Below are 26,131 nucleotides of genomic sequence, written 5' to 3' on the forward strand. Positions count from 1 at the left end.
TAAGCCCCGACAATTCAATGGTTTATCTTCGATTCCTCAAGTGACAAACCAAACATGGAAATAAAAGTATAAAAATAGTTGGTCTATGTTCTTGCTATCTACTAGCGTTTAGCAAAAGGCGATACTTGTAGTGGTAGCTTTATGTTATTTGAGTTGATACCATCAAGTCCATTGTCTATCCTCTAAGTGATAGCTCTAGGTATGGAAATGAGAAATAGGTATATAGCGCTTGCTAATACCGACCATAATCGTGGTAGCTCTTATATTAATAGGGTTCATACCATAAAGTCCATTGTCTATCCTCTAAGTGATAGCTCTAAGTATGGAAATGAGAAATAGGTATATAGCGCTTGCTAATGCCGACCATAATCGTGGTAGCTCTTATATTAATAGGGTTCATACCATAAAGTCCATTGTCTATCCTCTAAGTGATAGCTCTAAGTATGGAAATGAGAAATAGGTATATAGCGCTTGCCAATGCCGACCATAATCGTGGTAGCTCTTATGTTAATAGGGTTCATACCATCAAGTCCATTGTCTATCCTCTAAGTGATAGCTCTAAGTATGGAAATGAGAAATAGGTATGTTAGCGCTTGTCAATGGCGACTTTCTTAGTGGTAGCTCTTACATTCATTGTGTTGATACCTTCAAGTCCATTGTCTATCCTCTAAGTGATAGCTCTAGGCATGGAAATGATAAATAGGTATATTAGCGCTTGGCAATGGCGACCTTCCTGGTGCTAGATCTTTTGTTAATTAGGTTGATACCATCAAGTCCATTGTCTATCCTCTAAGTGATAGCTCTAAGTATGGAAATGAGAAATAGGTATGTTAGCCTGCTGATACTGTTGTCTCTGTTCCACAGATCCTGTTGCTATCTCGTTTACTCACTCTTCGGGCAATGTTATTCATTATTATTTATGTGCTATTTGAATTTTATGATGTTGGTTGAAAGAATTTAATAGCAGTATTCTCTAACCATGTCTTGTGTACAGTTATCTCTTTTGAAAGTAATCTCTGACATTACATACTATTAATACTTTGATTTCTAGCACAGTTGAATCATCTGATAAAGATGTAAAGGCCTGTGATGATGAGGTTGATTAATAGAACAGAGGCTTTTAGGTTTTGAATTGTCGGTTATTTCTTCAGAATTTGTACTCTCAATATTTTATAATAATCAATTTGACATAATAGTCTATTGTTTCTCAGCATTAGTCTAATCTTGAGTTTCAATATGGGTAGGTAAGCCCCGACAATTCAATGGTTTATCTTCGATTCCTCAAGTGACAAACCAAACATGGAAATAAAAGTATAAAAATAGTTGGTCTATGTTCTTGCTATCTACTAGCGTTTAGCAAAAGGCGATACTTGTAGTGGTAGCTTTATGTTATTTGAGTTGATACCATCAAGTCCATTGTCTATCCTCTAAGTGATAGCTCTAGGTATGGAAATGAGAAATAGGTATATAGCGCTTGCTAATACCGACCATAATCGTGGTAGCTCTTATATTAATAGGGTTCATACCATAAAGTCCATTGTCTATCCTCTAAGTGATAGCTCTAAGTATGGAAATGAGAAATAGGTATATAGCGCTTGCTAATGCCGACCATAATCGTGGTAGCTCTTATATTAATAGGGTTCATACCATAAAGTCCATTGTCTATCCTCTAAGTGATAGCTCTAAGTATGGAAATGAGAAATAGGTATATAGCGCTTGCCAATGCCGACCATAATCGTGGTAGCTCTTATGTTAATAGGGTTCATACCATCAAGTCCATTGTCTATCCTCTAAGTGATAGCTCTAAGTATGGAAATGAGAAATAGGTATGTTAGCGCTTGTCAATGGCGACTTTCTTAGTGGTAGCTCTTACATTCATTGTGTTGATACCTTCAAGTCCATTGTCTATCCTCTAAGTGATAGCTCTAGGCATGGAAATGATAAATAGGTATATTAGCGCTTGGCAATGGCGACCTTCCTGGTGCTAGATCTTTTGTTAATTAGGTTGATACCATCAAGTCCATTGTCTATCCTCTAAGTGATAGCTCTAAGTATGGAAATGAGAAATAGGTATGTTAGCGCTTGTCAGTGGCGACCTTCCTAGTGGTAACTCTTATGTTCATTACATTGATACCTTCAAGTATATTGTCTATCCTCTAAGTGATAGCTCTAGGTATGGAAATGACAAATAGGTATGTTAACGCTTGTCAGTGGCGACCTTCCTAGTGGTAGCTCTTATGTGCATTGTGCCTTTAAGTCCATTGTCTATCCTCTAAGTGATAGCTCTAGGTATGGAAATGTAAAATAGGTATATTAGCGCTTAGCAATGGCAAACTTCCTAGTGATAGCTCTTATGTACATTAAGTTGGTACCATCAAGTCCACTGTCCATCCGCTAAATGATAGCTCTAGGTATTAAAATAAGGCATAGGTATATTTGCGCTTTGCAACAGTCTTAGTGGTTGATTTTTATGTTAATAGGGTTGATACATCAAGTCCATTGTCTATCCTCTATTGTGATAGCTCTAAAAGGAAACAAATAGTCTGTCTATTCTCTAGTCAGACAGTTCACTACTAGTGCTTAACTAGGTGACTCTCCAAGTGGTGTTCTCTTGTTGGTTAGGTTGGTACCAATAATCATCACCCATACGTTGGAAGCTTGAATTATAATAAGATTAGAGTAATTTGGAAGAAATTGCTTACTATAATAAGGCTATCTTTTGCCTGTACTCTCTTAACACTCTTTCTGTTTTTATTGTTAGGGTATATTATCATCATCTTATATTGTAAGTATCATTCGGAGAAGATAACATTATTAACACCACTTAACAGAGACTGTGAGAAGGGATTATGTACTGTTATAATATATATAATATCATTTTTAAGTATGGTTATCCTGTAGTAAACCAATTATAATTCTCTAAATGTTTTAAGTGTTATCTTGAATAAGTTATGTATCTTGTCTACCAATGATGTAGATGACCTCTGTGATATCGAGTACTACTGTGTCATGGGTACTTCTTGATGAACAGGGTAAACATGAAGTGCTTCTGTCATCTAATTATCTGAACTTGTCAAATTATTTCCGAGTTAATTATTTACTTTTCTATGCCATTCTGCGGTTATATTTCACTGGTTCTCTTTGTTTTATAATAAAACTGCTCATTTCATTCGCTGATAGTAAGTTATCAACCGCAACATAAGCCAAGAATACGAATTACAAAAAGAAACAAAAAAAATTTTTTTTTTTGACAGATGAAAATAAAAACGCGGCAATCAGGGACTGAAGACAAGGCTTAGGCCTATTTTGATCGTGATTTTCGAATATTAAATTACTAAAGTCAAGACTGTATAGTCCTCAGATCTTTGCCTGCCTTATATAAGGCGAATTTAAACAACATCAACATCGGAATAAAGTATAACTTTTAAATCACTGTTATAACACGATACAATTTTAATATTATTATTTATGTTAATAAAACTAGTTACTTTTATTAGTAATAAGTACCAACTTAAGTTACTTCTTCGAATGTTAGGATTATAAATTATAACCTCAAAAAAAGTAATTTGTTTTCGACAATAAAAGGAATTAAATTGAATTGATCATAATTATATCTTCTCTTGTTTTAGTAGATGGATAATGTTAAGACTTACCAGTTTAATCCACATTTTGTTTTATCAAAAAGAACTTACGCTCGTCGTCATCCACATTTTTTCTTTGGTACTGTTTCTAGCTTTTTTAGAGAAAAAAGCACTTGATTATGTAAGTAACAGATTTTTCGCACTATATCAATCATGTTTTTGTATTAAATATTGGTTTTCAATTAGTTTATTTACGGAGGCGAAGTGACGCGCCGGTGCACAAAAACCGTAATGACATTAGTTGACAGGTGTGCTCGGAAGCGGGAAACTAACTTTTTTTTTTAGCTTTGGATATGAGCTTTGAAAATTGTGACGATGCTGGAGCATAAGACGTAGACTACACTGTTAAAAACCTCTCGAACAAGGAGCGAGTATAATTATGATAATAACCGCGTAAACTTAAAACAATGTATAACTTGAAATTAGTTTGTAAAAAGTAAAAATTATTTATTTACCAAATAAAGTAAAATTAACACAAGTTAATAGCGGGCCCTGTACTAGGGTTTCCCCTGTATCGCAGTAGCCCTATGATAAAACAATTTCTGTATAAAGATTAACCACCTTAGGTACACATCACCAGCCCATTAACGTCCCCACTGCAGGGGCACGGGCCTTCCTTATGGATGGATAGGGAGATCGGGCCTTAAACCACCACGCGGGCCCAGTGCGGATTGGTGGTTATTAACGACTGCTAATGCAGCCGGGACCAACGGCTTATCGTGCCTTCCGAAGCACGGAGGAGCTCGAGATGAAATCTTTTTTTTTTATGGTCACCCATCCTAAGATCGGCCTTTGCGAAAGTTGCTTAACTTCAACAATCGCAGACCGAGCGCGTTTACCGCTGCGCCACCGAGCTCCTCTCTTAGGTACACATAAAAAATAAACCAGGGATGGACGTGGGTTTAAGTATTTGTCAGCCAAGCAAAATTGAATTTAGAGGGCACGGCCAGAGCTAAACAGTATAATAATATATTTATGTTGTTCTTATGAAGGTCAGGGATGCAATCAGTGTAAAATGAAAGGAAATGCGAAATGGAATGAGAATTTCGAAATTTAAAATGATTGACGGTCAGAACGAAAGGCCAGTATGTGCAGAGATTGTACTCTGCTACATTACTATACACATCTGTCTACCACTGTGGGTATACCGGCGTGATGCGTGTGTACGAGCAATTTGCCACTTGCACATATACAAAAAGGTGCGCAATGTCGTCAAATGTCAAATAGCAATACTGGTTATTTAGTGGAGGTGCTTCGATGTGGCCTCTTTAAGCCTATGCTCCTCATTCTCAACCAAGGGACAACATTAAGAGTAGCCCGTAATACTCCAACCTAATACTTGTTAATAGGTTCACCATCATCATTATCAGCCCATTAACGTCCCCACTGCTGGGGCACGGGCCTTCCCTATGGATGGGAGATCGGGCCTTAAACCATCACGCGGGCCCAGTGCGGATTGACGGTTTTAACGACTGCTAATGCAGCCGGGACCAACGGCTTAACGTGCTTTCCGAAGCACGGAGGAGCTTAAGATGAAAACTTTTTTTTGAGTTCACCCATCCTATGATCGGCCTTTGCGAAAGTTGCTTTACTTCAACAATCGCAGACCGAGCGCGTTTACCGCTGCGCCACCGAGCTCCTCACCGAGTTAATAGGTGAATAGTTACCAAATAACCATCACCTACATAAATGGGGCTTAAAGGAGTCGCCATACTGTGAATGCGGTCACCCGGATCAAACCATATCTCACATAGTGAACGAGTGCCGTCTGCACCGGTTCCCAGGTGGCATAGCCGGGCTGCACTGTGTGACGGACGCGGCAGGGACTTGGTTAGGGGAGCTTAAGCTGGATATATGATCCACGCAGGATATTTTATTTTTGTCTGCCATACGCAATAATAATATTAAGTTACCTAATATTTTTACAAGAAGAAAATTAAATCGAAAAAAATCTGACTCGGACGGGACTTGAACCCGCAGCTCTTGTCAAGCCAGGACGAGCGTGTTAACCATTACACCACCAGGTCCTCCTCCTGTCCATGCCATACATAGATCGAAAAGAATTTCGCATTTTATATGTGTTTCCCTAAGCACTGGTGAGTGCTACAAAAAAAATACAAGTCTTACAGCCTAGGTATTTGAAAAAATAAAAATAAAGTTGGTACTCACGAGGTGTTCGCCAGAAAGCACCTCCAGCAGCGAGATGAGGTTGAGTCCATCGCGCAGGTCCTCGAACAAGTCGTTCACGTGCCGGTTCACCTGCGCACACGCAAAATAATTATTAAAATATTATAACTCATACTTAAACTACTTCGTATTCTTTGCTTGAGAAAGAAGAAGAAAATTCAAATTCAAAGTTCTTTATTTGTAAGAATACAGGTACAGAATGATCTTATAGCCAGGAAAGTGGAAATCCTCTTTCTTTGTAAAAGAACTCTTGGATGTAGGTATGAGCCTCGAATACAATACAATAGGCAATACAGTAAGCTGTATAACCTGAGACATCTTTTTTTTTTTGAGACTTATTGTAGATTTGCCGCAGATGGCATTAACTACTTGGCCGGACAAATGGAGAGCGCTGAAGGCTCTCACCCGGTAACCTGAGACATCATCATCATCATCTCCCTAGCGTCATCCCGTTTCCACAGGGTCCGCTTACCTAACCTGAATATTTTACAGGTCCGTTTTTTTTACAGAAGCGACTGCCTGTCCTGTCCTGAGTCTATATGACCTGAGACAATGAAAATTTTTTTTTTTATTTTTTTTATTTAAGCTCTTTACATTACATAAGCTCACGACTATATCCCAATTGGGGTAGTCAGAGGTACATCCATCGCAAGATGATCTAAGCACCCACACCTCACCGAGCTTTCTGTTAGACCAAAGTGATAGGTGAGCCGTGTCGCCGTCTATAATGGTCGAGGCGGCTGTGTTAGTGAAAACTGCACTTGAGATAAATTAATAACTCATTGGTGCAAGTCCGGAACCGGGTTTCGAACCGGCGCTCCCGTTTCGGAAGCCAGCCGGTGAAACATTATAAACAACAGCCTAACTACGTCCAACAGCTAGGCATACTCCAAGCTGCTCCACTATCGGGTCCACTCGCTAAACTTATTATTAACTAGCTTTTGCCCGCAACTTCGTCCGCGTGGCGTGTTATAAAAGAGAGATCTTTGGTGTGTGTGGGAGTGCATATCAAATTTCAAGCATCTAACTTATGCAGTTTAGATTTATTCCTACAATTTTTTTTCCCCGCTAACTCCCATTTTTCAAAATACAGCCATAACTAAACTTTATATTTATTAAGGTATGCATGCATGCTAGATTGAAAACATCTATCTTACGCGGTTTCGATTTTTTTCATACAAATGTTTTTTCCCGCTAACTCCCGTTTCCGTGGGAATTTTGCAATATCCTGTTGCAACTAAGCTTTAAGTTAACTAAGGTACCTGCATGCCACAAGCGTCTAACTTAAGTAGTTTAGATTTTTCATACAAAAGGATTTTCCCGCTAATTCCCGTTCCCGTGGGAATTCCGGGAATTCCTTTCTTAGTGCACCTCTACGGTACCTAAGCTACGTCCCTTCCAAATTTCAAGTACCTACGTTTAGCCGTTTAGGCTGTGCGTTGATATGTCAGTCAGTCAGTTTCTCCTTTTATATATTTAGAGATAGCCCGCAATGTCCCACTGCAGGGCAAAGGCCTCTCTCCCCTTCTTCCACTCCTCCCTGTCCCCAGCTTGTTCGTGCCACCGCCGTTTCGAAAAGCGGTCCAACTCGTCCCGCCATCTTTTTCGTGGCCGCTAAACTATTAATTTACTATTGAAAACGGCGAAAATGGTGGAAAATATACAAGAATAAAATAGTGAAGTAAAATATTATCATTTTGAACCTTAATTCTAACTATTTTACAAAGCCAAGATCGAAAAACAACATCGATTGGTCACTAAATAAAACAAAATAGCATCAGTAGAAACAAAAATAAAATCATGCTGTCAAAATCAGATCTAAAGACATAGAAACAAAATAACGCCGATATGTTTTATGACAACAAAAGCCTATAGAAACAAACAAATCTGAAAACAAAATTAACAGAAAGAATAAAAGCATTAACATTCTTTTACGAATGACTAAGAAATTTGCGTAAAAAGATGATGAGTCCTATCTGGACAGTGACAAAAACATTCTTCTAAATACTTGGCAAGTTTATAAATTATGTAATACGAATTGGATTAAAAAAAAGAAAGGATAACATGAAACAGTAGGACTAGAGCCCTGTGCTGGGAGGTTTTCTGGCCACGTCTTTCCCTCTGCGTTACAGATTCCGATGTGGTAGTAGTTTTACAGCCAGTTACATAGTATGTAATTTAATTTTTGAAGTTCGAAAAGCGCTGACTATGTAAGACAATTTTGAAAAATAAATATTTTTGATTTTTTTTTTGTTGCCAACGGTTATCTTTAATTATAATCATAAATGACATGGTCAGTGCAATTGAGTAGTTTCCTAGGGCAAATAAAAATGATGAAATTCTGATTACTAAATAAAGACAGACCTAAAGGTGCCAAAAAGGTTTTAATTTTCATATTGACACTATTTATGTAATAAAGAAAAATGTAATAATAAATGCCACACGTCACGTTTTTCTATGACGTCATAATGTGCTTCTTCATACAAAATCTGTAGTAACTTCGTGTTTTGACGTTGACGAAGTGAAGTTAGGTACAGGGTATGTATAATGTGTATAATGTATAAAATCCTAAACGAAATACCCAGCCCGATTTTCGAGCTCTAAGTGCAGCAAGCACTGATAATAATCATGTTGAAGCTGTAAAGTAATAACGGTATATTTGCGATGTAACTTCTATTGCAGATACGCTAAAATCTGGCATTGATGTTAAAAAGGCTACAACATTAAAAACGCAACTCAAAAACAAAATTCTAAATAACAACACCAAGCCAAGAACAAATACTTACGGTCTGCGGCGGGCAGCAGGGCTGGTTGTTGACCACCTCGCACACGTGGAGACGAGTGTATGCCTGGTCCGTGGACAGCGTGAACAGATAGCCAAACACCTTCAAGATCACATGAGTACTTAGATGACGAACGACAAGGCAAGAGTGATATGGAGACCTTAAGGGAAGCCAATGACGAATCAAGGGACGGACATTTTAACTGTGAAAGGTCAGCGTAATTTGTAACTGCCTAATTTGTGACTCTACTGCAGCTTTTAATAAATAAACTTAAGAAAGATAGTAAAATAGTTGAGAATTCGAATTTAATGTTACAAATACTTTTGATAGATGAAAAAAAAGAACAATTTTTATTTATTTTAAATTACTGATTCAGCTATATATCAACAATGACATGAATCGTTATAACATCAGGGTGACTAAAAAGTCCACATCAAAATAATTCATCTAAAAAAGCATTATCGAAATTTGACGACCTTCTTCTTCTATAGTGTGGGTTGTGAGGTGGCGTACCAACCACATCAACCCTAGCAGGTTACTATTGAGCCGCTAAAGGCCCGTGACTGGCCCCTGGCTCATGTACACGCCATGCATGAGCCATGTAGTAACCGGGACGGGACGTAATTTTTGTGATATGTCCCCACCGGGAATCGAGCCCGGGGCCTCCGCATCGTGAGCCCATCGCTCAACCACTGGACCACCGAGGTCGTATTTGACGTCCTTTAACAAATATCAGATAGAAATATTGCTTTTTTTAGATGAATTATTTCAATATGAACTTTTTACAACCCCCCCCCTTCCACCTTTCCGATCATAATCCTAGTGGTCTTAATTTGCAAAACCAATAATCATTTGCAAGGTCACAAATCAATATTTATTTCTCGATATTATGTGTCTTCGTTTACGCTTGGGAATCACTACAAAAGTCACAACTGTATGCAGACCCGGCTGATACAAATCTGTTGGTTTCCTGTACAACTAGTATAATACACCATATCACACTAAATTAACAACTAGATATTAGAAATCATGCAAAACAAAATGAAACCTACATACTTGATTACAAAGCAATGATGAAATTAGAAAACTAAATGACAAACAATTTAATAAACGACACACGAGCAGGAAGAAAGTACCAGGGCTGATGAAGTCGGTCGATCTCATAATCTACACGAGAGAAGAGGAAGAAAGTGAAATCTATAAGAAAATGAAAAAGGCATCAGGCATAAAACAGAGTAACCTATAGTGCCATTTATAAAAAAACATACTACAACTGTTATAAAATTGGTACTACAAATTCTACTAGAACAAATAAAACAATGAAATGAAAAGACCATAACATAAGCTCACGACGATATCCTAATTGCGGTAGTCGGAGGTACATCCTTCGCAAAATGAACTAAGTACCCACACGTCACCGAGCTTTCTGTTAGACCAACGTGATAGGTGATGGGCCTAATGTAAATAGCTAATGGTGGTATGATAGTGAAAAAGAACATGGAAGCAACAAAATAACAAAAATCTAATTCGAGTACCAACTAATCAATCAACTTGGACTGAATGTCGCAATACAAAATGCCAAAGTGTTGAATGTGGTTACAGGAACGGGTGACAGAATTATGCGCTAAGACCTTATTGTAATTGATAGATTTAGATCCAGCCTGTTTAAATATTGTTACAGTTAATGTCAATGCATATTTCGTAAGCGACAAGGTTGCAAAAGCATTGCTTGCTGGAGTACCTGTCAAAACTCATGCTAAACCACTATTTATCAAACTAAAGATTTTAACACTCTGTTCACAATATATCTTTAATATCGCAAAATACGTAAGGACCAACATTTCCCTCTTTTCTATGAAATGTGAAGTACACACTTACAACCTTAGAAGTAAAACCGAGTTAATGCGACCCTTGTGCAGGCTGGAAAAATCAACTAAAAGTATTCATGCTATTGGACCAAGGATCTACAATAAAATCCCTGCCGACATAAAAAATTGTGTAAACGATTTCAAATTTGAGAATAAACTAAGAGAATGGCTTGTTAAATGTGCCTTTTATAACATGGATGAGTTCTGTAATGGATAGATAATATGTTGACATCACTGATATAATTATGTATTATTAACTATGGGTACTTGATATTTATAGGTAGACATTTGACATGTAAAATTTAAAAAATTTATGAATAAATGAGTATGAGTATGAGTTACAAATGTATAAATAGAAGTATTTTGTTTTACTGAGTGCGAATATGTTTATGAATGCATTGGCGCTAATTCCCGCAGATACCATCCAATTTCATTTTAAGTTATACCTGTCATTTTCGTATCCGTCGAAAAAGAAAGGGACGGCTAATCGACAATCATGAAATTTATGGAACACACGTCAATTTTTACGCGGCATTAAACCCACCCAAATTTTTATATTGGCCAATTACCCGACAGAATTAACTTGACAGCACACGTCAAATGGGATGCATACCAGCGAGATGCCTATTTTATTCGCCCGGGTTATTAATTTATTTCAAAACTAACAGTCCTTTCAAAATTAACTTTCCTTTTCGGCGGATAAGAAACTGACGCGTATAACTTAAAATAAAATTAGGAGGTGTCTGCAGGAATCGGGGCCAATGTATATTGAGGATGACTAAAAGAATACGTTTCAATGTTGATGAATGAACGACGTTATAAAAAGATGACATCATAGGGTTGATAGGAAAAAGATAAATTATTGGATGTATTTCGAAAACAAAGAAATAACATAAATGAGAATCCAGCGTTCCTCCAACTAGGCTACCACGGCTGAATCAATTATGATAAACAGTAGATACTAAATGAAAATATGAAACTCTGATGAACGAAAAATATAAAACAAAAAAGCCTTAAAATTAAATAAACTAACACATTTATGACATAAATACAGGGTAAAATCGAACACAGCAACATATAGTGATTGAGAGCATATACATTTAAGTAGTATCGAATATCTAGTAAGTAATAGGTAGGGGAGAAGGGGCAGGTAGGTGGGAGCGTGGGTAGGTAGGGTGGTAGGTGGTAGGTGATAGGTATGCTTTAAAAACTAATTTAAAATCTATTACACAGTATTTCACAAATACTACTAACTAAATACTACTGGACCAGCGGGTTGCCAAGTTGCAAGCAAATTTGCAATTTGGTTGTGTTGTTTTATCAGTCGCTTCCCACCAGCGGCTGAGTTAGGTTTACGTCACACTCTTCGGTCTTACTTTAGTCTTCAATCGTATGGGCGTCAGATGTCACACACACAGACGCGCGTATACGATAACGTCAATGCGTAGTGTCTGTGTGAAACGAAGTGTTTTGTATGAAGTGTCCGGGGTGTGTGTGTCGGCGCAGGGCTCACCCCTGGCCTCCGTTAGCGCAGTGATAAAAATGTATGGGATTGACAGATTGGCTAAGGCTCCAGTAGGGCAGAAGGGAAATATACCCATGACACTCCCAGAAGTGAGACTTAGTGTGGTGGTAAAAGAGGGACAAAGCTAGAACAATCATGCAAGATAACAAGAATATAAAAGATTTTTTATAAGGTTGAAGTTCCAAACTCTTCAGCTCTACATGTCTATGATTTTACCCTGTATTTTAAAGGTTGTTTGTAAGCGATACACAACCTAACTTTACAACAAAGATGACAGTTTATGTTACAGACCTTCAAGTGTTTCCAGTGCTGCGTCCATGAAAAGCGATGAAATTGGAACAAAATTACTTACTTTTTGGACAATGATGCTGATTCTGGCAGACAAATCTTATTTTAGTCTGACAGCTCTAAAAACAGTACAGTCCTTCACTTACAACGAGTACAAGACAGAGACGAAGCTAGTTTTAGAACTGTGAAACTAATTTAAAACGAAGTTGGTATCTGCAGGAATCAACACCAGTGTGAAGTTATACTTATTATGAGTACATTGAGAATGTCTTCAAAATATGTAATATTTTAATTCGATAGAAAAAATCTGGATGAGCCAGATGTAAATCAACGCCTTATAATGAAAACCACGTAAGCTTTTTTGAAAAAACACTTCTCAACAAAACTTCGATTTAATTAAATCCTGCTCAATAGTAACCCTGACAACAGGGTTGATGAGGTCGGTAATCTACCTTTCAACACACACGAGAGTAGAAGATTAAATCCTGCATAGTCTCGCCTCGTACTGTGAGGTTTTGTTAACAAAAATCACAACCAATGTGATTTTTCAAAAAGCGCTTACCTACCAGATTTTCCCTATAAAGCGACGAAATCAAAATAAAATTACTTCTGAAAACTTTCCCTTCGAAACTTCAAAATATCTTCCGCCTATCTCAGGCATGTTAAAAGTAGTTTTTCACATAAAGCCACATAAAGTATCTTGGAAATGTTGTCACAATTTGCATTAACATCTATAGAAATGCATTCACCTATTTTTTTTTTCAAAGTTCTTAAAATTCTTCAGCGGGATACCTATTTTATTCGCCCGGGTTATTCATTAAATTTAAAATTAATAGGGCGGTTAAAACGCCACATCGAAGCAAAAGTAAAGTGTGCAATGCACACAAATGTCAGCAATATTGCTTTTTTAGATGAATTGCTTCGATGTGGACCTTTTAACCCCCCAGTTGTCAATCATCCGTCCCTTTTCTTTTCGGTGGATAAGAAAATAGACGGGTATAACTTAAAATAAAATTAGGTGGTGTCTGCAGGAATCGGGGCCATTTTATGTCAGTCTCTCTTCTATCGTGTGTTGTGAGCTGGATTACCAACCCCATCGACCCTGGTGTCAGGGTTACTATTGAGCCGTCAAAGGCTCCTGTCATGGCTCATGTAACCACTACTTACTCACTCACTATCACTACCACTGTTACTATTGCCGAGTACTCGGGCGAGACAGTGCGCTCGGCCGAGTACTCGGTGTGTATGAACATTACGACGAATGCACGGCCGAGCGCTCGGCCGAGTTATTTGGCGAGATAGCTACTCGACCCCTGTTATTTTTTTTTGTTCTATTTGCTAGGCCGAGTATCCACCCCCGCTCTTTCCCGCACTGTCTCGCCCGTCCACTCGGTAGGTGTTGCAAACGACGTACGAACATTTTTATATAGATTTTATACTTTTTGATAATTATATACAATCTCCTTAGTTTATAAGAATTTCTGTTTTATTTTTCTATGTGGTATGATTGTATTTTGTTTCTTTTCTTCCATTTTCGCTGTCACCAAGATCGGTCGTCGAGTTTTTAAGTTATTTTATTTTTGCTTTTCTTTTATGTATTTTCTTTTTCCTTGTATATATATTTTCAGTAAAAGTGATATTCCTTTAGTTTTTCTTTTTATTTCCGCGCACCCGCTGCCGAACATTTACAGGTGTGATCAAGCTATATCACTATCACTGTCACTTCTATTGTCATAATCGTTTGCAACTTGGCTAAGGCCCAGCATTCAGAAGGTACTTAAAAGATTGCACGTTATGACTCAATGCATCCTACAAATGTTCGTCTGTCCGTCTGACTCATTAAATGATTAATGACGCCATTTTCTCGTGATTGCTCCTCTTTGGTCCAGTGGAAGTCGAAGATAAGTTGCATCTGGGTCATTAATTATACACTGATATGTTTGGGTTAAGTTTTAAAATAAGTCGGATATGTTTAATTTGAATGACTCAAGATGTTAACCAGAATAGCAATGGCAAAACAAGCCTTCCATAACAAAGGGTGCATATTCAAGGGTAAGATAGCCAAAGCAATCAGAAAACGATACATCAAAACTTCCGTATAGAGTATAGCCTTCTATGGATGTGAAACTTGGACACTGACACAGAAAGACAGAGAGAGACTCGATGCCTTGGATGAAGTGTGGTGCTGGAGGAGGATGGAAAGAATAAGTTGGACAGAAAGGGTTATTAATGAGGAAGTGCTAGTAAGAGTAAGGGAAAAGAGGTAAATATTGAGAGTTATTGAGGACAGAAGAGGCAAGATGATTGAACACTTAATAAGACACGACGATTTTATAAAGCAGTAAAATTATTTATAGAAAATTCAAAATAGGAGATAGTAATGATAATTTAAAAAACGAACGGTTTTCGAAGCATTTAAATTAATCTAAACTGACTTTAATATATTCCCGAAACACCGAAAAACAACACCAAAATGACATAATTATTCAAAGAATGCACATAAGCCGCACTTAATATGACTCAACAGTCCAGAAATCCAACCAATCGATGACATAATAGTATTTTTCTAACGTAGGTGTTGAATTTATGGTCACCGTGTACTGGGCAGCCAAGAATCAGTGCCAAAAGTGGACATGAGAGGTCGCCCACGAAAGTTCGATACTGCCCACAAATATCTATGAATGTTTAAATAAAAATATGGTCTTATAAAATACGAAATAGGCCCTCAGTTTTGTTCGCAGATTGAATTTGCAATTGGATAGAAAGTTTAATTTATGTAGGTATAATAATTGGTTCGTGTACTAAGTTCAAGATAACTACACTACTACTATAATACTAAATAAATACAAATATAACATACATACATACATAAACTCACGCCTATTTCCCACCGGGGTAAGCAGAGACTATAGAATTCCATTTGCTTCGATCCTGACACACTTCTCTTGCTTCCTCCACATTCATCAATCGCTTCATACACGCACGCCGGTTCAGAGTAGATCGTATTGAACCTTTTCTAAGGACATCTCCAATTTGGTCATCATAAGTCCTTCTCGGTCTTCCTCTGCCAGCCCTACCATCAACTTTCGCTTTATATACCGCTTTTGCAATCCTATTATCCTTCATCCGCTCTACGTGTCCAAACCAACCTAACATTCCCTTCTCAATCCTAGTCACTATATCGTCTTTTACACCAACTAATATAAAACTAACGATAAACTTTTTCTTTTTTATATTTAACTTATTTGTGAATTTTAATTAAGAAAAACGTAATAATAAGTCCGACATTTTATCACGTTTTTTATGACGTCACAGTGTGCTTTTTCATACAAATTCCGAAGTAATTTCGTGTTTTGACGTTCAGTAAAAAGTAACTTCTAACTAGTCAAATGACTAGTTGGAAACCCTTCGCAGGTTGAAAGGTCAGATAGGCAGTGATTCTGTAAAAAACCGGACCTGTCAAATCTTCAGGTTAGGTAAGTGGACCTTTTTTTTGACATGACTTTTGTAGATTTGCCGCAGATGGCATTAACACTTTGACTGTCCCACGGCAATTGTCTATACAATTGCCATACGTCCAATAGTGCATTATATGCAATGCACGGACGTATGAACTTCAATCGTCGACCAATAGTGTTGTCCAAATACGTCGAAACATGATCAATTTTATAAGTAACAAATATGTTTTCAGTCGAATGTGAGGATTGTAAAAAAATATATGATGCCAAGAACGATTTAGGTGACATAGTTCCACGATGCAACATTAATTTTGTGTCACTCAATTTAATATATTGTATTGAATGTGGAGTGACTTATTCTGTCACTACATATCATCGTTATGCAAATTAGTTACTAAAAATTTAAAAAAAAAAGATTTATTTTAGTTGAAATTTGGTAAGAGAAAACCTTTTTAATTTTTGTTTGATTAAAAGATAAAACGTTTTACTTTTATTTGGCAGGTTGAATAAAATATAACATTGATTTGATTTTTCATGCTTCTCGGGAACAACACTATTCTTGGTGATTAATAGTGTATTATATGTCATGCACGGACGCACCGAGCTAGGTCTTCAATGCATTACATGTAATGCATGGACAGTTAAAGTGTTACAGATGGGGTAATGCTAAAGAGATGAAGTATTTTAGAAATTATGCGGCAACAGACGTACATACATTCATATATTATTATAGCGGTCACACACCCTCCTTTTGTTTCGCCGCAGTCGGTTAATTATCAACACAATCGTCCATCAACAAAGAACAAGGAACTCTCAAATGTTCTTGACACAAAGGATTCGTTATTTGTGAAAGTGAAGGCATCTGCGAATAAGATCGCCTTTAATATAAAATTATGAACATATACTGCATCAGATGATATTGTATTCAGATGGTTTTGAATGAAATCATTGTGGAGGCTTAAAGAAAGTGTTGTGGAAAAGTATAGTGATCTTAACTGTTTGCACTAATTATGTCTAGACTCAGATAAATTGGCTACGTAACGCTTGTAACCTGACAGAGGGCAGCAGAAACTGACAGTTATGTCAGTACTATTCAGAGGCGGAGGACAGGAGTCCTAGTACGGCTTTGTAATAGACTACTCTGGACGCCATCCCACTCGCATCAGACAGAGTACTACGGGGCGGAAGGCAAGAGGGAAACCACTGCCCTACTTTTCCCTTAAAAAGTAGCATGGAAAATGCTGCACCGACAAGAGCGTGGCTCATAAATTGATGATGATGAACAGTTGTAACAATAATATATGATAAGATAATACGAGGGGAGGTCAAAAAGTTCGCGGAATGGAGGGGTTGGAGGGGGTTGGTTTGCTCGTACAGGTAGCCGCTAGTTGCACACCTCATTAACAGCATATGTACCAAGTTTGAAGCAAATCGGGTCATTAACGTTTGACCTAGCGACCAGCAAACAAGTGAATCGGGAAGAACTCAGCGAATATGGAGAAAATTGAACACCGCGCCGTCATTAAGTTCCTCACCAAGCAAGGAAAATCCGCTCAGACGATTTTTCAAGAGCTGTTAGCAGTTTACGCGGACTCTGCCCCTGGTAAAACCATGGTTTACAAGTGGCATAGTCTTTTCAAGCAAGGAAGAGAGTCGATTGAAGATGACCCCCGCTCCGGACGGCCCATTGAGGCCACCACACCGGAAATCATCGAAAAAGTAGAGAAACTTGTATTAGAAGATACCCGCTTGAAGAAGAAGCAGCTTGCAGCAATGGTCGGTGTATCCGAAACAAGTATTTTAAATATCCTACATCAACATCTTGGGATGATTAAGGTCAGCGCAAGATGGGTTCCAAGAATGCTCACGCCACTTCAAAAAAGCGAGCGTGTCGAGTGTTCTCGCCAGTTTTTAGAGCTCTGTGGAGAGAATAAGGAAGAAGTTATGGCCCGGATTGTTACTGGAGATGAAACCTGGGTTCACCACTATGAACCTGAGTCGAAGCAAGAGTCGATGCAGTGGCATAAAAAAGGCACACCTCCTCCAAAGAAGTTTAAGGTGTCACAATCGGCCGGAAAGATCATGGCCACTATTTTTTGGGATACAGAAGGTATTTTGCTGATTGATTATAAAGATCGTGGTGTGACTATAACGGGACATTACTACGCTTCTTTACTGGATAGATTGAAAGAGGCTATCAAGGAAAAAAGAAGAGGAAAGCTGTCAAGAGGTGTGCTCCTTTTGCACGACAACGCACCCGTCCACACGTGCCATGTTGCGACGGCTGCCATTCACCGATGCGGGTTCGAAAAATTAAACCACCCGCCTTACAGTCCAGACTTGGCCCCCAGCGATTATTATTTGTTCCCAAAAATGAAAAAGGAACTGCGTGGACGAAAATTTGGCGATGATGAAGAAGTCAAGTCTGCAATTTCGGCCTATTTTGACAGCAAAGAGAAATCTTTTTTTTATGATGGAATAAACAAATTATTTGATAGATCCGGAAAATGTGTTAAGGTTAAGGGAGAATATATTGAAAAGGAAAAATAGTTTCGTGTTTAATTTCGACCGCCTTCCCCCTCATTCCGCGAACTTTTTGACCTCCCCTCGTAGTTTGTTTGTTGAAATGTGACGTCACTGGGCAAAATGTCACGTATATAATTTCATAAAAACACTTACACCCCGTACAAGTACGTACTGGTACCCATACAAGTACGAATGGGTGTTAGTGACACCGTAACAAATACTGAGTTGATACCAAGTGGAATTTCACTTTTGGAAAATTATTGAAATTTTTTAAATTAATTTCAGTTCTATACTTTTGCGACCTATTAGGGGCGGCTGGTATTAGTCTTTTTTTAAAAACACACTTTTTAATTTGCTACAAAAACTTTATTATAAATAAAACAAAGAATTATAGGAAGCAATTCTCTGATTTTTGACGACTCTATTCGCGCGCGGTTAAAGGCTGACTACTGATTGTACCGATGCAAAAGAGTTTTATTAAAATGAATTATGTTTGTTGGGATTGTGTCCTCTAACATGATGGACTAATGTTATGGGCGATAGGCTGATTCCTTATCACCATAAGGTTCATCATATCCAGCTTACGACATCGTATCAACAGTGGCTGCAAGTTGTCTTTGATTACTTGTGGCCCACCCCATTAGGGATTACGGGCGTGAGTTTATGTTTACGTTGTAGTTCTTTGAGAAAATGAATATTGTTTACGTTGCATTTCTTTCGTGTTAAATTAGGATATAACAGACCGAAAAATAAAACGTCAAATGTGACGGATGCGGGAAGAAAATACTCCCTCCAGGGTTTTGGGACATTCTGATGTAGACACGAGTGCGGCAAAAGACATCACAAGAAGGAACCGTCATAATCACTACATAGTATAAAACAAAGTCGCTTTTTTGTCCCTATATCCCTATGTACGCTTAAATCTTTAAAACTACGCAACGGATTTTGATGCGGTTTTTTTTATAAATAGAGTGATTCAAGAGAAAGGTTTATATGTATAATAAAATCCATTAGATAGTGGAGAAATACTGTTATTTTTGAGGTTTTTAATGTGATGTCGTAAATAATTTAATTTTTTCCTCTGCATTGCACCCGCGCGAAGCCTAGTCGCTAGTTTTATAATAAAGCAAAACTTGACACAATATCTTGCGCAACGGATTAACAAAGGATGTTGTGTTATCACAACGTGACGCATACTCCAACCACGCGTTGTTTTGGAGTTGACCCGCTGACTCAGGGTTTAGATAAACTGAACTAATATGGCGTAGGTTCACTCACTGTTTAGAAAGCTCCATAAGTATGTATTGGGAATCTTTCTGTGATTCGTCATCTACCTAGCGTTATTTTTTATTATTATTATTTAATGTTTCACTCATACCCTAATCTTATAAATACTAACACAGGCTTTTATGCTTAAAAGGAGTCATCAACCCTAACTTAGAATTTACTATTGTAAAGTGAAATAAAATATTTTTCTATTTTTTTCATCCCGTTTTAACGAATCCTTTGTGTCAAGAACATTTGAGATTTCCTTGTTCTTTGTTGATGGACGATTGTATTGATAATTAACCGACTACGACGAAAGAAAAAGGAGGGTGTTTGACCGCTATAATAATATATGAATGTATGTACGTCTGTTGCCGCATAATTTCTAAAATACTTCATCTCCATAGCATTATCCCGTTTTTCACAGGGTCCGCTAACCTAACCTGAAGATTTGACAGGTCCGATTTTTACAGAAGCGACGGCCTGTATGATCTTCGAACCCGTGGAGGGAAAACCAGCCCAATACAGGTTAGGCCACATACATCTGAAACGCATTTCTCGGGAATGTGCGTTTCGTTTCCTTACGATATTTTCCTTCACAGTAGAGCACGTTATAATCATTTATGATACAAACGTGGATTCGACAATCAAATTAGAAAACCATTGGTGTTACCCGTGCTGGGACTGGACCCCGCGAACACATAGTGGGAGTAAAACATTTTTCCAACTGAGTTACCACTGCACAGGAATCTTTCTGCGAAGGATTTAATTTAAGGAATCAAGCGTGCCCCATTGATTGTTTTGTGGGTTTCCCCAAATACGGTGAGTTTCCATATTTTATTTATGTAAGAATCTTTTTTTATTATTTTTGGCCTGGTTACAAAGACCTTTAGGCCACGTCTTCATTGTGGTGCTGGTTCCGGCAGACACAGTGAAATATGCACTTTTATTTTTTGAAATGTTTTCTTAATGTAAAGATCTTAAAGAGTTTAATTCGTTTAACATTTTTTTATATTTTTTTTTATCTGATTATGTCTAGATTGTATTATCTGATATGCAAATTGTGACAACATTTTTGTGTTACAAGATAGTTTATTTAAAAGTGGCCTTAAAAGGAATAAAAATAATGCAATCCTTTTTACTTATACTTCAGACAAGGCTGTATGGCACAAGGCGTTCGTTTTAGAAAAAAATAATATACCTTATCTTTGTTATTTATCTAAAATGACCTTTTCTCTAAAACCAGGCCAAAATGCTAGAAAAAAAAAGAAAAAAAGATTTTTTACCTTTTTCAGGTGTTTGTTGACCCATTTCGTGAACGTCTTCTTCTGTATTGCATCCCGCTCATCTGCAAGGTAAATACAAATTGTAAATTAGATAATATTTCACAGGAAAACATTGCCTAACTTTGGCACTGCGTTTTTTCACAAGAACGTCTATTGGTAGAATAAAGTGTTCCAAATTTGAATTTCTTGGTACAAAAGTTTGCTGTTCCGTTGATAAATAATTTATGCGTTTATAAAAAAAAATGCTAACTGGCATAGCTATCCACAGGCAACTTAGCTGGAAGTGGTAATTTCTAGAACTGGGGACATTAAATGCCAAAAGGATTTTAATAGGTATACAGAGTGTTAGTGACATCGGTAACGAAAACTTTGAGGGATGATTCAGACCATGATTCTGAGTTAATATCAAGTGGAATTTTCCGCCGTAAAAGTATGAAACGGAAAATAATTAAAAAAACACTAAACGGAAAATTCCGCTTGATATCACTTCAGAATCAAGGTCTGTATCATCCCCGTCAGTATTTGTTACTGTATCACTTACACCCTGTATGCTACGATTATTACATAATATACTTTAATCTTTCCTTTGCCGATATTATAAAATACACATTTTATCTCATATTTCACAAAATTTTAACACGACATTTACAAGGAATGCCACAACAAATACAAGCCATACTATAACACGTCCAAATTAAATCAATACGGAAGGTGAACGACCTAAGCCTTGATGTATTACGTTTTAATCTAGCCTATTAATACTTGACTATTTCTGGACCAAACATGAACTGAAGCCAAAATATTTCGCATATCGGAACTGTGCCTGTGTACACTTAATTTGCAATGATGTGTAAATTATAATAGCGAAGGTTCTGGCGATTGGGACCACAACAACTTGGGACCACGGTCCCAATCGTTTGGGACCGCAAACTCAGTGATTTGTAATCTAGAGGTATAAATCTATGTGTAAACCGTGTCTGTGGTGTCCTAAAATAATGTTTTTTTTTATTTCTCGTATTTACTTTTTTTAATTGTACAGCCCTCGTCAGATATGAATGCGAAATATATCAGTGTTTTAGTTGGTTGACTATAAAAAAATATATTTTCAATCAAAGAAATATTTTTTTCGTTCCGCTGCACTGAATTTGTTTTGAACAATAGATTTTTTATTCATATCGAGGGCGGTCCCAATCGATAGAAGAAAATCCAATCAAAAACATAAATGTGAAATGACAGCCAAGTTCAATACAATGATAAATGCTTGGTTGTTGACTTCAACGACAAAAAAAGTGAGATCTAAATGGGTGCCAAGTTCAATGGTCAGTCCTGAATTTATTTATAAGTAACAGTATAACATAAAATATCTTCTTATAACATAAGATAATGTATTGTAGCCTAAGCTCTGTCTTGGCTAGTTTTGATATATGAATTATAGCCTTCGCAAGTTCTAAAACTACAAGTACTTATTTGTCGGTTCTTATTTTATAATTCCGAAAATTCGGATTGTTGGTAGAAACTAACGATCGAACATAATAATTCTTTGGTAGGTTTATAAAAACTAGCCAAGACAGAGCTTAGGCTACAATACATTATCTTATGTTATAAGAAGATATTTTATGTTATACTGTTACTTATAAATAAATTCAGGACTGACCATTGAACTTGGCACCTATTTAGATCTCACTTCTTTTGTCGTTGAAGTCAACAACCAAGCATTTATCATTGTATTGAACTTGGCTGTCATTTCACATTTATGTTTTCGATTGGATATCATTACTTTTTTAGGTATTATTTTATCATTATTTATGAGTAGATAATGATTTTACACTATTGATTTGATGTGCGCTAAATATAAAAATAATAATTAATCCCAGTAATATGTAAACCGAGTATAAGTACCTACTCTTAATTGTAAATAAGTAAGTAGGTATACCTAGATACTTACCTACTAAAACGGATATGCCTAAGCTAGGCAACAGTCGGCCGACGATATTCAGTTTTTAAGCTACAGTTGAAGAGAGCTGTCGCATAATGAAAGTTACTCGTAGTAAAATATTGTCCAGAAATATTATAATTGCTCTCATACAACGGAGGAGAAAAATCAAGAAGAGAGTCCGAGAGTATTGGGTGCATCCCATCTACAGTGATAGATTATTAAATGGAAAATTTTACACGATGCATTCAAAATTACTAGACAGTGCCATAATAAAAAGAATGCACGACCTTCCGGCTCCAAAACTCGGAGCGAAGTGCACCATTGGCCGACTAAACAATCGGTCGGTGTGCGCGCTTGCAAGAAGCTCCATACTGATATAGCAGTCGGCCGATAGTTTGCTGATAGTTCAGTTTGAACGCAGTTGAGTATCCCATCAAACTTATTTATCGGCCGATACCAAATCGTTGTAGTATGCAGACTTGCATACATCTTCATACTGATTATAAGCCCGACCAAACTATCGGCCGATAGAAAGTCTGTGGTTTGCGGGGGCTCTTAAATTTACTAAGAAGAGCGGTACCTACCTATATATACATACATACATACCAATAGCTACAAAATTATAATAGGTGCATATTTGTTGCCTTTAACGTAAAAAAAATGATGGTAGGTTAACTTCTACTATTTGAGTTACATTCTTCCATTATGACATAAGTTGGGTACCTACTGAAGAAATAGATTATAGATTTGGTATGACTTTGTTCAATATACTAATTATTAGGGAGCGGGAAAATAAAATGCGTCCTTCGTCGTTACTCCATTTTGTATCTCTATTTATTTGGCGTTGGTTAACAGCGCCATCTGTTGGTTCTTTTGGTTACTACTTTACAATGTCCTATCATAAAAAATATGGACGCAGCCAGCTAGCTACTAAATTGTTACAATAGGTTTGCGCTAGATGGCGCTTGTCTGTGTCTATTTTGTTTTGATTAAACAATTTAGAATAAACTATTAAGCATAAGTAGTAGCACGGAAAGTTCACTCACAATTGCATTTTTATTCCTCGCGTTTCTGCGGCAACAAAATCACTATTTGTTGACAAATAATGCGCAACCATTCATCCATATAGGTAATTCAGGTAGATTATCCGATTGCCCTTTTTTCGAATCCTTTATCCATTTTATTAATCGAATAATATTTACTATTATTAGGACGAAAACAACAAAATACTGCGCAAGCTACTACTATAACTGCTGGCGAAATACCTACTATGCGGGCCGCGGCCCGCGCGGCGCATGTGACGTCACAAGCGGTCACGTGACTGTTAGCGGGACTCGGTATTTTTCGAAACTTTGAGTGCCTATAAAATCAAAACTTCTAAGTATTTTTGACTACAACAAAAACCAGTGTATTTGTATACGTACAGACTTTACTGAGACATCATTTCAAGCGATTTGGCATACTTAGTAACATTCTTCATTAGGTATTTTAGTTAAGCGTTCATAATAGAATCTAAATATTTAAAAATTGTCAGTTTTATATTTTTTCCTTTGTATTCATCTAACTACCTATCTGCATGCCAAATTTTAACTCTCTAGGTCATCTGGAACTGGGTTAGAATTTTGATCTATAGGTCAGTCAGTCAGTCAGTCAATGATAAAAATGAGGATTTTTGGACATTAATATCTAAATAACCGTTTGAGATAAGCTTATGAAATTTAGAACACATATGTATCTCGTTAGTCTCAATATATAAGCCAAATTTGATACGTTTATGTGAAATAGTTTTTGATTTATGAGGGGGTCAAAAGTGGCTCCAAATGGTTCGTGTAATATTACACACGGTGCGGCTCGCCAGTTCTGTTCCTTGAACTTGGCTTGACACGCGACCGCGTGTCTAGAACATTAAAAGGTCCGGTTATTGGGACCACGGGTCGAAGTTGTGGTCCCAATCGAAGGACACTTCTATTAGTAACGCGAGAGTTATAAATTTGGTCAAAAATTACATTACTAATGATGCGACATTTCCTATTACTTTTTTAGATAATTATAGTCCCTAGACGGACCAATTAATTTATTTTGTCTTCTTTTATTCTAGATTTGTCACAAATGGCATTAACTACTTGGCCGGACAAAAATCGAAAACTTAAAAAATATCTAACAAAACTAGTAAAGCTTTGGATTAGGTATTTATTGTTTTGTAGTAACTTTCAGCAAAACATCTATCCATCTCCCTTTCTAACACAAGCCATTAGAAAGGGACAGAGCGACTCATTCGTCTTAATTACAAGTGTCGCATCCTATCATTAAAATATTCAACATAGCAAAGACGCGAGAAGACTGCCAAGTATGGAATGTAGATGAAGATAGACTTACCCGATTCGAGAAGGAAAGAAGGGTGAGCTAATGACTTGCTTTTTTAACTAATAATAAATTAATACTATTAAGAGTCTTGAGGAGCTCCGTGGCGCAGCGATAAACGCGCGTTAAGCAACTTTCGCAAAGGCCGGTCATAGGATGGGTGACCACAAAAAAAAAGTTTTCATCTCGAGCTCCTCCGTGCTTCGGAAGGCACGTTAAGCCGTTGGTCCCGGCTGCATTAGCAGTCGTTAATAACCATCAATCCGCACTGGGCCCGCGTGATGGTTTAAGGCCCGATCTCCCTATCCATCCATAGGGAAGGCCCGTGCCCCAGCAGTGGGGACGTTAATGGGCTGATGATGTGATGTGTGTGTGACTATTAAGAGTGTTAGAACCTTAACTCGGCGACAATAGACGGCGTAAGTGTAGTCATGCCATAGGTGATCGAAATTATTATTTTTGTCAAATAGATCGAAAATAAACTAAACTAAATGAGCTGTACACCTTTTTGCCACTACTTGAAGGTCTAGAGAACCTACGAACAATAAAAAATATTTTAAATCCTTCCTATTTTCTTCAGGTTTACTCTGGGTCTGAAGTTATTGTCAACTTCCTACTTAAATGTTATTTTTATTACTTATTATTAGAAACTACATATAAAAAATGTTTTGTAAAGGTTTATTTTGTAACAAAAAGAGAATTTCTGCTCTAAATTGACGTGTGTTCCATAAAATTTATGCCTGTCGATTACCTATCTTTTTCCTTTTCTGCGGATGAGAAAATGACAGGTATAACTTGGAATAAAATTAGATGGTGTATCATCATCACCAGCCCATTAACGTCCCCACTGCTGGGGCACGGGCCTTCCCTATGGATGGATAGGGAGATCGGGCCTTAAGCAATTCATCTAAAAAAGCAATATTGCAATTTGAAATTTGCGCATATAAAAGTAAGTGCGCAATGCAGACAAATTTCAAATAGCAATATCGCTTCCTAAGAAGAATTG

The 26,131-nt window shown here is 37.2% G+C and overlaps 1 protein-coding gene across 3 annotated transcripts in view; it reads right to left on the bottom strand.

Moving 5' to 3' along the window:
* LOC126376453 (microtubule-actin cross-linking factor 1) overlaps positions 1-26,131 on the bottom strand; it is a 278,361-nt gene that overhangs the window by 209,201 nt on the left and 43,029 nt on the right. For 2 of the 3 annotated variants that reach the window (XM_050023773.1, XM_050023772.1), the window contains exons 3-4: positions 20,829-20,890; positions 5,811-5,900 (exon numbers count right to left, since the gene is read on the bottom strand). In XM_050023773.1, coding sequence (XP_049879730.1) covers positions 5,811-5,900; positions 20,829-20,890 — 152 coding nt within the window. Of the gene's footprint in view, positions 1-5,810; positions 5,901-8,614; positions 8,678-12,295; positions 12,314-20,828; positions 20,891-26,131 lie in introns of all 3 variants that reach the window. The other variant, XM_050023782.1, reaches the window with a different exon arrangement.

The sequence above is a fragment of the Pectinophora gossypiella genome, chromosome 21, assembly GCF_024362695.1.
Source record: "Pectinophora gossypiella chromosome 21, ilPecGoss1.1, whole genome shotgun sequence".
NCBI classification, from domain to species: Eukaryota; Metazoa; Arthropoda; class Insecta; order Lepidoptera; family Gelechiidae; genus Pectinophora; species Pectinophora gossypiella.